This window comes from Schistocerca serialis, chromosome 1 (assembly GCF_023864345.2).
Source record: "Schistocerca serialis cubense isolate TAMUIC-IGC-003099 chromosome 1, iqSchSeri2.2, whole genome shotgun sequence".
NCBI classification, from domain to species: domain Eukaryota; kingdom Metazoa; phylum Arthropoda; class Insecta; order Orthoptera; family Acrididae; genus Schistocerca; species Schistocerca serialis.
The window spans coordinates 1,049,513,631-1,049,530,987 of record NC_064638.1 but is presented as its reverse complement, the minus strand read 5'-3'; the positions used below and the strand labels follow the sequence as shown (position 1 = coordinate 1,049,530,987).

General features: G+C 38.8%; 1 protein-coding gene across 1 annotated transcript; it reads right to left on the bottom strand.

Annotated features, from left to right (window-relative positions):
- Positions 1-117: 117 nt before the first annotated feature.
- Positions 118-2,586, bottom strand: LOC126414963 (NADH dehydrogenase [ubiquinone] 1 alpha subcomplex subunit 8). The gene is made up of 3 exons (XM_050083393.1): positions 2,309-2,586; positions 1,723-1,898; positions 118-477 (listed from the first exon to the last, which is right to left on the bottom strand). The coding sequence occupies exons 1-3, from the start codon at positions 2,435-2,437 to the stop codon at positions 255-257; spliced, it is 528 nt and encodes a 175-aa protein (XP_049939350.1). The 5' UTR covers positions 2,438-2,586; the 3' UTR covers positions 118-254.
- Positions 2,587-17,357: the final 14,771 nt, after the last annotated feature.

Below are 17,357 nucleotides of genomic sequence, written 5' to 3'. Positions count from 1 at the left end.
AGCAAAACAGGTGAATAGAAGAGGGGAAAGCCAGATTTTACTTGTTACATTGGTGGAACCTCAAAATTTCCCTCAAATATTATATTGTGAAAATTAATGAGAACCATGTTCATCAAATTAAATAAAGCATTTGTCTAGTTTAATTCTGATCTCAAAATTGATACAGAAATATGACCTACTCAGCAGTATTATTTGAGATAGGCCTACTACAAAAGTTGCCAACTCCACAAGGAACAAAACATATCTGCAGTTATCTAGTTGAACCAGTGGAAGCGTGAACCATATCTGGCTGGTGGCCGTGGGTAATCTTCTGGTAAATATGGAGTAGCATCTGGATAGATTGCAGGTTTTTCTTCCTCTGGTTTTGGTCGTTTTGTATCTATTACTTTTGCTTCACAGAAGTAACCAAATGGAGGGCGTTCCAGGTTCAGATTATCCAGCATACATTTATCAAATGCTCCCTGTGTCTTGCGACAGCTGTGAAGAAAATTATGTATGTATGAGCTCACATGTGTAACATCTTACTACAGATCAAATGCTAATGAAACTACTGCTGCAAAACCATTCATACAATGAAAACATATCAAAACTAACTACTGTGTACACTGATTTTTAGCTCCCGTAATTGAGATTTTTTTTCCTCTCTCTCTCTCTCTCTCTCTCTCTCGCACACACACACACACACACACACACACACAAAAAAAAAAAAAAAAAAAAAATTGTAAGAAACATCTAGTTCTGAATTAGAAAATAATGCATTTGCGGGGGGGGGGGGGGGGGGGGGGGTTCGAGAGGTAGAACAGGCTATCTTATATCTTTATGCAAGTGCAATGCTATTGCAACAGGAAAGGAAATAACTGAAGCACTTCTGGCAATGATGAATATGTTACTATCATGCTATGCGGCAAGTGATTCCTTCAGCATATATGGGATAGTAATATCATCCTTCCAGATAATGCACCTCATGCACAGCACCAAAGTACTTTCAACATTACACCTAAGATACTTTATCAATATTTGCAGAAATTTTTCTTTTCAAAAAGTGCACTGTGGTTTCAAGGCAGTTTAATTTAGCAACTATTACTTTCTTAACACTCAGTTATTATTTACACAAAAGTACTGGCATCAGATATACATAACAATGTGAGATTACTACTAATTCAATTATGTTTTACTGATATAAGGGACTATGTGTTGTTATTGTTGATTTATTTATTTTTGCACACTAAAGAGGCACAACACAATATGGCAACACTTCTAAAAGCAACACAGACTGCTCAAATTGAAAAATTGTCCATGTTATACTTCAAGGATGTCAGCATCACTTCAGTACAAATTACCTAGTAATTTTTATTTACAGATGCCATCTCGAAGCTAAGATATGTATCCTTAATTGACCTGTTTCTTATATTTGAAAAAAACTAAAAACTATTTAACAGTGGCAAAATTCTGTTGCAAATGAAAAACTGCAAGCAGCTCTATGATCTAAGTGCCATGCTAAATTATACGGCCCAACAGTTATGGTGAACAGATTTACAAACAAGTGCAGTGTATTTATCTCCAATTTGAATGCACTTGTTATTGGAATCTTGCACTCACATCATACAATGGATAAAGATGATTTTAGTATTTTATAAAGCTACTTGCAGTTTCCACAAAATAAAGAACACAACACGAAAGAACTGTAAAAGTCATTAGGTACACAAAAGGTGGTGCACTTACTACTTGTACTCCAAAAGGCTGCTAGACTTATCAATACAGTTTGTGTATTGCTCAAACTCCTGCTGACACGACTTTTTCACTTTCCTAAAAAATTCAAGCGAGCAGTTCGTTACAGCTTTTCCTTCTTCCAGGCATTTCCGGGGATCTTTCCATTCAGTCCGACATAGCATAAATTCCTGCATTGAAGGTCGCGAGTTAAAGAAATGGCACAAAGTATTATCACAGAGAATGGGGTCACATTTTGGTTGGAGCGTAAAGTTAGGATCTGACATACAGATCTTCGTTAAACAACAAATGGCACGAAAGATAGCATTAAAACTATTTCACTATTGAGTTCACACCACACATGACATGATAAAAACTAAGTCACCAAACATAGCAAGAGACCTGACTACAACGTTCATAGGAAATGTTAAAAAGTGTCGTGAAACGACTCCTCTACCAAGTTCTGGCATGGACGTAGGCCAAGTTCAGTATTCCGAGAATCTAGACATGGACAATAAATAACAATGGCTATTTGTATTATTTATTATTATTATTTATGGTCGTTCAAAACTGGTTACCTATTCTTTCAATGGCAACTTACATTATTTGCCTGTTCACAATATTTTCCTAAATGGAAGGCACCAGCTCGTAAAGCTGGTGATCCTAAGTTAACTTCTTGTACAGTTAGTTCCTCCTCAGTGGGTAGTTGTACATCTGCTGTTAAAACCATTTCACTTCCGTTAACTTGATATTAAACAGAAAAAAAGCAAATATTTCTTTCCAATTTATGCTTTTCGTCTGTATCCCATATATATCAAAACAATAACCTCCATGCACATTTGCATGGCAGGCAACCTTACAGCTCGGTTTCGGTTAAGCCAACATTGAAAACTTAAATGCGTAATCAGCTGACGGAAGCGTAGATGTAAATAGTTTTCAGAAACTCTGTAATCGACTGTGTTTAGAAAGCATATCCTACTCACTAGTCAACCGGTAGCAAAGCGTAACGAGCTATAAAAGTATAGTAGTAGATGAATTTTACCATTTGGGCAGCAAAATAACTGATGAGAGGATATAAAAATGCATACTTCTATTTATTATTTACTTATTTATTTCTTACTCCGTCGATCCGTCTGTGATAAGCGCACAAGGAAATAGAGTGTGTCAATTCATTTTTTTACGTTTTATGTGGCAATCTGTGATCTTTTTAAACAAATCATTACCGTGCAAAGGTAGTAATACATTATTTCGACATATAAAGTTAAAAAAATGAGTATCTACATAATTGTTCAATCTTACGTTATATTAAATTGTACATATGCTTTTATTCTAAAAGATTTTTTTTTTCATTTTGACTAAGAAACTCATCTTCTTTCTAGAAGAAATTGCCTCACAGGCACGTGGACTTCTTATCAAACTTACATTTAATATATGAATGGAGAGTATTACAAACTCTTGTGCCATTCCACTGCACACCATTCTGCACCACTGTCAAATTTTTACATTCATTGTATAATTCATGCTTTTGCCCTGTATAATATTCATGATAGTCGCTATTTCTTTTATACAACTCAGCATTTTTACTGATGAAACATGTAAGTGAACATATACGTTGAGAAGCAATAGTAAGAATTTTTAGTTTATGGAAAAAGTTTCTGCAACTAGATCTACAGTCTCCGCCACACATTATCCTTACAGAACGCTTCTGGGCCAAGAATATTTTCTTTGGTAGTGAAAGGTTTCCATAAAATTCATATATCATTATCGAACAGGGATATCTATGGTATGCTGCTGTCATAGTACTGAAGTTACCACTCTCAGAGATAATACATATGGCAAAACTCGATGAGCCAAGTTTCTTGTGAAGACCTTTAGTATATTACTACACTACCAGATCTGCATCGTTTACCTATCATGACTGGACAGACTGCATCAGGATTACATATATATGACTTATTTACCACGTTTCATATAATATAATGAAGAATGTTCACAAATGAGACAGTATTATTTTGTTCATTCTCTTTGGTCACCACTGAAGAATTTTTCAGTGAAGTATAATGGGTGTTCTTTCAGGTCATGTGAAATTTTCCTTTTGAATGGTTCTGGTGGCAGGGACTCCACTTGTCAGGGCAATGAGCCGAACATTTTGAAAGCAACCACTGGAAAACTATCTTGAGTTCCAGACAGTCGACAGCTTGGTATGTCAATGTTCCTCTTGTAGTGAGGGTCATGATTATGTATGTCGTGCCTCATGCTGAAAATTCCTTCGCTGTATTTTAAACTGATTACACATAGATGCATATAATGGCTGAAGATCGTCATTTTTCTTAACAGTATGAATACGGGCTTGCAATGTTCCAGTCTTTTGCTTGATGTAATTATTGTGACTGCTTTCTTTTGCACCATTAATACATCCTTGCATCCTGCAGAGTGTCCCCATAACAGTAGACCATAATTTATGTGGCTATGAAATAGTGCATAATACACTGCTATAAGGTCTACTTCAGTTAATACACCTTCTAGTCTTCCCAGGAGATATATTACACAGGAGAGCTTGGAGCACAGATACACTGTGTGCTCATTTTTTGATTGTTTTGGGTCAGTCATGACTCTCAGCAGTATGACAGCCTCCATCTTAACGTGGTATCCAACATTGCTAAGATACATATCAGATGTTGTGTTTTTTCTTCATTCATTTTTCACTTGATTTTCGATTAACCATTTTTTGATGTTTTCAGACAATATACCTGTTGCTTGTGGAGCTTGTGCAGCAGGTTTCCTTTAGTAAAAAGAGTGGTGTCGTCAGCAAACTGTAATATTTGTATGTTCCAACCCAGATCATTGACGTAAGTAAGGAAGCCGAGAAGCCCTATGATGGACCCATGGGGTACACCATTCTCGAGTGTTTGTTCTTGGGAGATTGCACCATGAACTGATACTACCAGCTTTCGGTTTTCAAGATAGGATTGAAGAGCAGCCAGCACAACACCTTCAGTACCACAGCACCTTAATTTATTAAAAGCAGTATTTTGTGGGAGAAGCAGTCAGATGCCTTCCTGAGGTCACAGAGTGTCAGTGCCACACTTTCCCTGTCTTCAAACACTTGCCTTGTCTTGCTTCTTAAGTCCATTACTGCTGTAACTGTCGACTTTCCGTTGCAAAAACCATGCTGTGTCCTGAAAGAGTTTATTGCCTTAGAAGCGATTTTGTAGCTGGTGTTTTGTTACAGACTCCATAACTTTAGCCAGAATGGGGATTATGAAAATTGGTCTGAAACTGGACCCTTCACATGGGTACTCTTTTTTTTTTTTTTGAGTGGTACTGTTCATGACACTTTCAGGAATTCTGGGAAGACACCAAACAATAAATATTGGTTGATTATTATGGCTAGTGGTTGAGCAAGCTCTGGAATAATTTTCTTGAGAATTGTGTGGGACATGCCATAGATATCGGCACTCTCTTAATGTTTGTATGTGTTCACTATTTTTAAAGTGTCTTTAGGGTGAAATTCCTTCCACTTTTTAATAGTGCAACAGCTTATGTTTTTTATATGAGTTAATTTCATTTACACTATTTCTTACTATCTTTATGAAGTACTGATTGAAGGTATTAGGACTACAGTAACTTAAGGTAGAAGTAGTCTTCTTTCTGTGCTCATTTACCAAATTTCAAGCTGCTTTTCGTGGATTATGAGACTCTTTAATGATCTCGTCATTGTACTCCTTCTTTGCATCCTCCACTCCCTTTCTGTAAATCCCCTTCGCTTGCAAATAGTTGCAATGAAGCAGATCTTCAGTTGGAAGATCTAAAGCTATGGTCTATGAACATTAATACAATGCCCATTAATCTATCTAGCTCAGGTGTACACGACCTCTTCACTGTAATAGATTTTTCCCTTCTTCTGATTTCCCCAAGGAAACTTCTTGAGGGTTACTGGGAACATGTCATCAAATTTTGTTTTCGGGATTTGGGTGAATAGACATTCAGATGAGTCACTGGCCCCCATTTCTGCAATTTTCTGTTGTCAATTGACATAAGACAGCACTGCCTTAAGGTCATTTAATCTCTCTTCTTTGATAAACCTGTTACTGAATGTGTAGCTTGAGTGCCTTGTGCTAGGTTGCAGTTTGCTCTTACTCTTCATGTTGAGTTCCATTACTAATGCACTGTGATCTGCAATCAACTAATCCCAAATACTGAGGGTGGTGATAACTGCATCTAGACAGTATCATCCATCATTGGCAATTTGTTTGCTACAGACAGCTCATAACTTCACGAAGACTTTCTCTTTAGTACTTCCATCACCTACATGCATGTTGAAGTAACCACAAAATCCAATTTCAGACTTAAGGTGTGTAACATAAGATAAACAGTTGTCCATCTGTGCAACGAAGTTTTCGAAGTTACCATCTGGTGAACGCTACACAAAGACAACAATGAGACCAATATTTGCTAACACTATTGAAGCCAGTTGGAGTCCTGGTCAATACAAAAGTTTTTTAAATCAGTTTCCTTTACACTAAGATTTTTGTCTGCATATGTAAATACGCCACCGTGAATTGTAGTAGCTCGATACCATGAGCTTACCACATCTAAATATTCAATAGATTTGCAATAGTCACCTTCTCCTTGAGCCACTTATACATAAAAATCTGGCTCACTTTTTCTATAAAGAATGATAGAATGTTCACCTCAGTTCTTAAACAATGCACAGTGTCACTTGCTATAACACAGTCATCACTAATGTTCTTTCTATATGATAGTCTGTGGTCCTGGTTTTCAGACTCTCTTTTATTGGGGCATTGGTTGATCTGCGGAATAAAAAACACCTTCTTACAGTATTTTTAGGCCACATAGCAGTGTTCACTATCTTGTCCTTTGGATGGAAGACAACGCCAATTTTGAAGCTGTTGTTGACATCCTTAGTTTCTAGTTTCTATGTTCTGGAAGGATTTTCTCCAGAAATCTTATTACATTTCCAGTTGTGCCTTTTTTCCTAAATGGGACCATGCCCTTTTATCTCTGTATAGCATTCCTTGCTCATCAGCAGTGCCTATTATCAGATTGTTTCCGTAGCTGTCACTTGAATTTCTATATCAGGTGACCCGATAGGTTAGCCCAGAGCGCTAATGCGCTGCTTCCTGGACTCGGGTAGGTGCGCCGTCCCCGGATCGAATCTGCCCGGCGGATTAATGATGAAGGGCCAGTGTACCGGTCTGCCTGGATGTGGTTTTTGGGCGATTTCCACATGCCCATAGGTGAATACCGGGCTGGTCCCCACGTCCTGCCTCAGTTCCATGACGCGCAGATATTTGACACACATTTGCACTCTTTCCCACTGTACACTAGATGCAGACAGCTGGGATATACTACTTCCGTCTCGGAGGGTATGGGGTGGCGACAGGAAGGGCATCTGGCCACCCTCCATAACTAATATTACCAAAATCCATAGTAACTACCCAGACCCAGCAGTAGCTGGAGTGGGATCCAGATACAACAATAACTATGTCAGGTGCTTGGGATATTGGCACTTCTTTCTCAATAGGTTTTTGAAGTGCAGTTTTATACAGCAGTGTTGGCTGTACAGATCCATTCTGAGTCACTTCATGCCTGTTGTTAATTTGTTGTTTTGCTGTAGCAGATGACACTTGCTTATCTGTGCAACGAGCAATTCTTTTCCTGTGATGTTTCCATGGCAGTCTGTATTTTTAGGTGGGTGACAGTTTCTCTTTTGAAAAACACACAGAGTTGTGAAGACTATTTTGATCGTTACTGACACCAGTTTCTGAAATGTATAAAGAAATATTATTCAAGAATCAATTCTCTGTGCTTCATGAACCATAGGCTCTTTATTGTTATTTATTTGTCTCTTTATTTGTCTCAGTTTGTTATGTAGACCTATCTTAGAGGCAATGTTCCTTTCATGTCCATTTTTTCATTTGTTAATAGATACATTATTCACACACGAATACTGCATTTTCTCATGGCTTGCAGACTCTTTATTACTATTTACTTCTTCCAACTTGCCTATCGTGATTGTAATTAGTTATGTCATGTTCTGTAGATCATTTTCAAGATTATTTTATCGATATGATGTTGTTTTCATGCCCACAGTCAGTTTGTTTCTTAAGGAATGCTGAGGGCTGTGACATACTTCGATTCGAATTTGAAATATTTGTGCCAGAGCTACGTGTTTCAGATTAAATAATCGGCTCTTGATTTGCATTTAAGCGTTTAGTGGAGCCATTTTGAGCTGTAAATGTAACGTTTTTTGGCCCTTTTCCACTTCTTTTGTGAGATGTTTTTGTCAGATGTGACACTAGTTTTTCTAATCTATAATTTACGTTGATCACTCTATTGAGTTGTATTCTCATTTTAGAATTGTCTTCTATTGGTCGATTTACTGTTTTGTTGAATCTTCAACTGACTCTATTGAACTCAATTAATTTTTCGTATTATTTACATCACAAATGCTGCTTCTGCCTCCAGTAGTTCAGCTCCACAAGGTTTACGAGGTTGATTTCGTGAGTTGTCTTGTATGTCAAAACTTTTGTGCTCATTAATGAATTTAATATAGTCAGTTATCTCCACTTTTTCTCTGTTAATATGGCTGGTTCCAATTACAGACTGTTTATATTTTGCTGCAGACATGACTTCCGAAAGCCCAGTGTGTAGCCTATCTCTACAAGCACCACAACAAAACATACTAAGTGAAATTCCCTGTTGGTAAGGTCAACGCAATCTCTGTGAAAGAAGTTGCCACACCATAGTCCACAAATCATGCTTCACATAATCTGCCACCTCCATTGGCGCCATCTTGTTGTAATGAGGCCAGTTTAGTTTGCAGTCAATCTAACACACAGAAACTTCATTGTTTCAACTTTTTCCATTGTCTTTGTGGCACATTTAACAGTTATCTCTCCCTCAGTTTTGGCAGTTGCAGTCAACCAAGTATATCTAGCTTTATTAAAGTTTAATGAGAGATCTTTTACGCTAAACGATTTACTAAATAAGTGAGTATATTGTTAATAGATCCTTACCGATTTTTACATGTGCATCCATCAATCATAATGTTGATGTCATGCGCAAAAATAGTAAAATTGCAGTGTAGCTTCATACACTGTGCTAGGTAATTTATAAATATCAGGAACAGCAAATGACCAAGAATGGGTCCTTGTGGCACTCTATATTCGATGATTCCCAGTCTGATGAAGGCAGACCACAACAAAAATCGTTATTCTGTATGGTACTACTGTCTACCTCCTATCTTTGAGGCATAACTGTAACCGCTTATTTGATTCACCACGTATTCCTAAAAGGTTAGCTTTCTGTAACGATATTTAACTAGTATTTTCTGTGGTCGAAATTCGACCAATCATGTGAATAAAGTAACAAAACATAAAATTTTCAATATAAGTAATTTTAGTTTGTTTGTATGCAAATTCTTACGTCTTACTGGAACACTATGTAGATTTTCAGGTCTTACCCAAATAAGTAAGAAATAGTGTGGGGGAGCAAAAGAGAGTGAAAGACACAATGAGGGAATTAATTGCTTTATTCTTCAATTTAACAATGAAAAGCCTCAAATAAACAATATTTTTTAGTAAATATTCTTTCATCATATATTAAGTATCCTTGCTAACTGTATTGTTCTCAAGCACCATTATCATGCGATCTGGGCAATGGATGTCCATTAAATAATTGTCATGTGGTTTCTCAGAAATCCTTAGGACTTTTTTTGTGCATTTGCCATCTTATACGCACAGAATTTTGATTAACTGCACCACATGGTTCACACATGATATGTTTCACAACATGTTCATACAGTTCATGATATCCTCAAATATCTGGAATTTCTTCACATACACCTTTATCAGTTACACAAATGTCTACTATTTAATCGATTTCACATAAAGTGTTTAAAATATGAGCACACGGCAATCCTCTTTTTTGGAATTCTGTTGTGTAAATGATTGCTTGAACTTCAACAAAAATGTGCCTTGTTACTACTACATCAATTCACTCCTTTAATTTAGTCTTGAATACCTGCACACTACTTTCTGAATGGAAATTAGCAGATTAAAGTGGATCAGTGTTGTTAACAATTTCTGGGCGATTAGGAATGCAAGTCATTGCAGAAAATAATAAAGGATTCCTGAAATGTTGAACAATAGATATTGCATCCTAATAATTTTTATACATATTTCTTGGAAAATCCTTAAATGAAGAAGGCAAAATAATTCTTACAATATTTATAGTAGAATATCATTTGGGTTTCGTTGTATGAGTAAGGATCGAGTTTCTAGCCTAACAAATAAAGAATGACAGAAATTTCATAATGCCAATTTATTTTCCAATATAATACCCATATACACTAATACACTTGCGGGCATGCTCAGATACCTTCTGCAAACCATTCAAATAAAATCTTCGTTGATCCACTATGGATCATGGGACGATGGCTGGCATGAACTTCTTGATGCAATAATTTACCAACAGACATATGTATTGTAGAAATTTATTTTATTTTATGAACTTCTATGTGCTACCAGTTTCAGCATTACATTGATGCCATCTTCAGGCCCCACTTGTCATAGTCATAAAATCACTATACATGGAAGAAGCCATATAACTGGATCCGTGAATCAAATCGTCCTGCAACAGCTCTCGGTAGCCAGGCGACAGACTGTGTCGCCTGGCCACTAAACAATGGAAAAGAATATAAAAAATTGGTTCAAATGGCTCTGAGCACTATGGGACTTAACATCTATGGTCATCAGTCCCCTAGAACTTAGAACTACTTAAACCTAACTAACCTAAGGACAGCACACAACACCCAGCCATCACGAGGCAGAGAAAATCTCAGACCCCGCCGGGAATCGAACCCGGGAACCCGGGCGTGGGAAGCGAGAACGCTACCGCACGAGCACGAGATGCGGGCAAAGAATATAAAACATATTAAAAAACAGAGCATCTCTACGACTGGGGCAGAAGCTGTTTGACAGATGCGAATCTTTCGTTAACACGGACCACACACACAGCACTGTACACTGAACACAATAACATTGCCAGCAAGTGTAGCAGACGCTATATCAGCCCCTACAGTGGAAGCAGAGCATCGTCAGGAGACTGATCTGGGAAGTGTACATGACTTGGGCACTCTTGTCAGTTGACGATGGCCAGTCATTGCTCCTGTAGTAGGGATTGTGGCGATGGTACTGAAAGCTGCTTTAGTCTCAGTGCTGTGCATGGTGGCTCTTCTTTGAACACGAGTGCAGATTTGACATGGTTAATGGCAATGATCATGGATTTACCGTTTACCACAATGTCTTAAGTCTGGATGCTTCATCATAGGACATGGTACAGGCCAGTGGATGGTGGTGGCTGTCCATTCAAAGCAAGACATGCATGCAGCTTTCCAAGTCACAGGGCATATAAGTGGTTGACACACTGTGTCTGGAGGCTTTGGTGGTCATATGCATGCGATATCATGGCAGTAGGTTGATGGTGATGAGCAGACATTTGATATCGAACTGATACGTAAATTACTTAAACTGTAATGAGTGATTGATTTATGGCCTTAATCTATTGTACTGCTAAGTGATTTTCATGTAATCGTTCCCCCTCCCCTTAATCTATTGTTCTTTTAATTGACTTATGACCCCCTGGGGATAACCCAGTCTCCTGAGAAGCCCCCCACCCCTCACCTTCACCCTCCATCTCTCCCACCCCTCTGGGAAATCCCTTCGCCAATACAAGCACACATCTGATATCAAATTAATTGACTAATTAATTATATTGATCAATTAGTTACCCCTTCTGTCTTTGGAAAATCCCCCAGTCCCCCTCCCCCAACTGGAAACTGGTGGAAAACTCATTTAGCAGGGGTTGGCTCTCTCTTTTATTTGGCGGGAAAAGCTTTTCATTTTCTGCTGTTTTGGAAGATGCAGATCTTGTAAAATACATTGAAAAGAAGTAACTAACTAAATAACTTTTCGTCGATCGCCCAAGGAATACTGTGACGAATCCTCAAACAAAACAACAGGTGGTGGCAACCTGAGAAATTCCTGTCGAAATACATACTCTATCTATCTCCCCCTCACCCTCTCTTCAGTGGTTACTTCCCATCTGTTCATGCATGAGCCAACCTGTCCAAATCTGTCGACCAAGATATCTCCCAATACTGCAGTCTGATTGGTTCCTACCAAATTAGTGGACAGAGCTATAGACTACATAAAGCCTGCCCCCTCCACCCCCGACCTCATTCTGCTATTATTCACAGTTTGGTCAGCACGATTTCATTCCTCCCTCATGCATTACTAGTCTGTTTGCTTCGTTGAGGCCTTCTCTGTACCAACATGAAGCTGCGGCAACATAAAGCAATAGCAGTGGCAGCAAACGCCTGAAGCAATGGGAATTACCTGGTAAGTTAATATTTAAATCGACAACTGTAACTTTTTCTTCTACTAAGAACTTCGTAGTAGCGATATTAAATACTTTTTGTCTTATTGTTTCAGCATATATCCACCAAATTGTGGATTTGTTGGAGGTGGAGAGGTTTCAGCAGCAAGTAGTATATATATTCTTATTTATATATGCACTTTGTTGCTGTAATTTCGTGGTCAGTCAGTGAGTCTTTGCTGTTGTACATGATTTCGAAAATCAAAATCGATAACTGTAACTTTTCACTAAGAATTTTGTAGTATTAAATACGAGGGCCACTCCAAAAGAAATGCACACTGTTTTTCTTTTTTTAAATCCATATTTTATTCTACTTGTTTGAAATTTTTACAGTGTGTAGGTACATCCTTTAGGAACAATATTTTCATTTCTCCACATAATTTCCATCCCTCTCAACTGCCTTACACCATCTTGTAACCAGCGCCTGTATACCAGCACGGTACAATTCTGTACCAACCTGTTGGAGACACTGTTTGACAGTGTGCACAAGCGTCTCATCATCTTCAAACCTTGTTCCACGAAGAGAGTCTTTCAGTTTCCCAAAGAGATGATAGTCACATGGAGCCAGGTCAGCACTGTAAGGAGGGTGTTTCAGTGTTGTCCATCCAAGTTTTGTCATCGCTTCCATGGTTTTTTGACTGACATGTAGCCGTGCATTGTCATGCAACAGCAAAACATCATGCTTTTGCTGATGTGCTCGAACATGACTCAGTCGAGCTTGAAATTTCTTCAGCGTCATCACATATGCATCAGAATTTATGGTGGTTCCACTTGGCATGATGTCCACAAGCAAGAGTCCTTCGGAATCGAAAAACACTGTAACCATAACTTTTCCAGCAGGAGGTGTGGTTTAGAATTTTTTTTCTTGGGTGGATTTGCATGATGCCACTCCATTGAATGCCTCTTCGTCTCTGATGAAAAATGATGGAGCCATGTTTCATCATGTGTCACAATTCTTCAAGAAATTAATCTCCACCATTCTCGTACTGTTCCAAAAGTGCGCTACATACCGTTTTTCTTCTTCCTTTGTGAGTCACTGCCAACATCCTGGGAACCCACCTGGCACAAACCTTTTTTAACGCCAACACTTTCAGTATTCTGCAAACACTTCCTTCGCCTATCCCAATGTAGCATGACAATTCGTTCACTGTGATGTGTCTGTCAGCAGTCAGCAATTCGTTAACTCTCTGCACAATGTCTGGAGTGTGTGCAGTACGAGGCCTGCCACTGCGAGGACAATCCTCAATATTGCCGTGCCCGCTTTCATCATGTAACCTGCTTGCCCTCCGACTAACTGTACTGCGATCGACAGCAGCATCTCCAGGCCCCTTTTTCAACCTCTTGTGGATGTTTCCCACTGTCTCTTTTTCACAGCACAGGAATTCTATGACAGCACGTTGCTTCTGACGAACATCAAGTGTAGCAGCCATCTTGAAGACATGCTGTGATGGCGTCACTCACTGGAACAGGTTGAACTAAGTTTGAAAACGAGTGGGAAGGATGTATCTACATACTGTAAGACTTTCACACATGCAGTATGAAAACTGTATTTTTACAAAAATAGGGTGCATTTCTTTTGGAGTGACCCTCGTACATGTCATGTTATTGTTTCAACATATACCCAACCTGTAATTGGTGAGCTGGCTCCTGAAAGCCAGCAACAGCAGCACCTTCAGCGCTGTAAGTAGTATATAAATTTCTATTCTTCATAGCACTGTACATTCATAATATACTGCTGTTTCACAACAATTTCATTGTATATGTAATATGGTGCATATTCTTTGTTGTTGTTGTAAACGATTTTCTGGGGGAAGAAAAGGAAGAGGGTAGGGTATGCATTGAGGATAAGGAGGAGCTATCGCAGATCTCTTGTAAGTGCATATTATAAAAAATAATTTTTTCTCATAGTTTTCTGCATGTGTAAATGTTTATTATTAAAAATATTAGTATGTGGTTTTAGTGAGATGGACAGATGGCTCTTCCCTGATCCAGGCAAGGACAAAATGCCACAGGGGGCGGGGGCGGGTGGGGGGAAGGGGATGGAGAGATAACTTCATTGGCATGACGAAGTATTGGATGGCTTGAGGAAGATGCCGAGGAGCGAGAGCGAAATGGGAGATTTATGTACATGTACTCATTCTACTTGCCAATAATAATAATCAGTGTTCCTTCTTTCCTTGCAGCAGCTGGTCATGTCTGGAATGTTGTACTTAATTTTCGGGGTGGTGAAGCCCACTTTGCTAAAGTGGGGTCTGGTGAGACATACCTCGCCAGCTAGGGCGCCACTTGCTGCCACGCGAAAAGTCGCCGCCATTGCTGCCCCCACCGCCGCCGCAGCTACCGCCGCCTCAGCACCACTCTGGCGTCTGTTGGCCATTCTCCCTCCAGGAAGCGGTTCAGGGCTGCAGCAGCAGCACCAGTGGCTGCAGCCAGGCTACACGCAGTGGCATGATACCGAAGTGTCTCGTCCTCCTCCACCTTCTCTTCCTCGTCAATCTCTGGGTACTATGTCAATGTCCCCATACACACACCAAGGCAAATAACCTATGGATAGGTGACAGGTTCAACACATCATGTACCTGGATGTAAATAACTTATACAGGCATGCCAAGTAACAACCACTGACCACTGGCGAATTTCAACGGGTGCCTGATGACGAAAGGAAGGTGGAAAAATAAAAGGTGTGGAGGCTGACTCTGATGTGGGGTATGTGACGGAGGCAGAACTCACATACCCTATTAGTTTGCATGATGCGATGTCGATTTGCTGCTGTGTCTGGAGCAATTAGTTCTGTGAGGAGGCTCCACCAAAAACTGATGATAACGCTGGGGAATGAGCAGAGATATATTATTCATTATCATAATCTCCAACAGTGTCTCAGGTTTGGTATGGAGCTGGTGACACTCATCTGGGCTATCTCCTTCAAGCATTCCCCTGGTTTAAGGAGTATATTGATCCGAATACGATACAGAGAGTTTCCACAACGTGTGACTTTGAAAACGATTTTTATAAATCAATGAAGAATAACATTTTCGGCAAAACAATGGATAATTTGAGGGAATGATGTGAAATTGTGATTAGAATCGAATGGGATGGGATGGGCAAAGGGTGTAAGAAAATGCATTGTCAGACCAAATCTTAAATGGGGAACAATATTCAATGACGACTTTGTTGCAGTGGAGATGGCGAGGACTGAGGTAGAGCTCACGAAACCTATGTATGTGGGGATGTGCATACTAGACTTATCTAAACTCCACATGTATCATTTTCATTATAAGTTGGCGAAAACTCATTTCAAAGATCCAAAGTCACTTTATATGGATACTGACACATTCCTCTATTGGGCCGTCATTCAGTTCTCTTGATTTATCAATAATAAGAAAGCTGTATTGTGTGTGATTCCAGCCAGCTATACATATATTTACAATATCATTGAATGACATGTCAGTTCCTACATGCTCCTGGAGAATGCGTTTTAGATTCAAATTGTCTTGACTGAAATCTATAATGAGATTTCCATTACCCACAACCAACTGTTTTGGGATTCTGGGATATGGCTGACTCAAATGAAGTACATCAATATCTATATGACGAATAAAACAGAAATATCATAGAATGTGATCTTGGTTCTCCACAGCAACATCGTCAAATATGAACACTGTGTTTGGCTTTACTTTTCCTGATGGGGAGATTTGACTGTTTTAACTGAATGTTGTTTATATTACACCATCTATGCCCTGCAGTATCTTTTGCAGTAGCTGGTGCTTGGGCTGAAATAGCGTTTTTGAAAATGTACATACATGCTCAAAGCAGACTCCATCTGGGTATGCTAGCAGTGACATAATTATATTTGTCTTGCCATAGTTGGGCAGACTTACAGTTATTGCTCATATATTATTGTGTAGGAGTACCCCATTCTTCTTCCTCTTCTTCTTCTGGCCTTCTTCCACACCATCACAGGACCACTCTCTTACAACAGTCCTTATGCTTCACCCACTTGGCCATGTTACTGGCTACTTTAGATTTTGGTGTGTAATGGGCTTTTATAGGAAGATGAACACTTGTAATAATAATACATGTAGCCACTATAGCACAGTTATTTTACCGATTGAGCTACAATGGCTACATCTTACATTGTACAATGATGCGGCAGTTAAAGAAGCTAAATAAGTTAAAGAAGCTAAAGGAGCATCCATCAGTTTGAGACAAGCAGATGCAGAATTTAGGCTTCGAAGAAACAGTTTTTTGGGAAATGCAGTAAAAAAATGAATCAGTGATTTTTGTTGTTGATGTCTATCTATTAATGCTGAAATGTGAAATGTAAATTATATAATGGTAAATTGTATATATATATATATAATTTATCGTCATATAATTATATAACACTTCAGCAATAATAGACACACACACACACACACACACACACACACACACACACATATATATATATATATATATATATATATATATATATATATATATATATATACAATTTACCATTTCACACACACACGCACACACACACACACACACACACACACACACACACACACACACACACACACACATACATATATATATATATATATATATATATATATATATATCTGTGTGTGCATATATAATTGCAAATCTTTGTTGTTTTTCTTATTTAACTGCCCTGTCATTATATAATGTAAGGTGTAGCCATTCTAACTCATTCGGTAAGATGATTGCATTATACTGGCTACATATATCACTATTACAAGCGTCCATTTACCTATAAAAGCTCATTACACACCAAGATCTGATGTAGTTGGTATCATGGCGTTGTCATCAGCTTTTGGGGTGGAGTCTCCTCGTGGAACCAATTGCTCTGGACACAGCTACAAATCGTCATCTGGGCCATGACAATTTATAAGGTATGTGATTTCTGCCTCCACCATGTGCCCCACATCAGAATCAGCATCCATACCCTTGATTTTTCACCCTAATCCTTTGCATTCACCATTGCGCACCCATTGAAACTTGTCAATCGGCAGTGACTGTTACATGGCATGCCCGTGTAAGTTATTTACATCCAGGTAAATGCTGTAACTCGATTCAAGGGACGCATTGAACCTGTCACCCTCCATAGGATATTTGCCTTGGCATGGCTATGGACAGATCAGCAATGTCTCCCACAGATCTGTCGCTCAAAGAAAAGA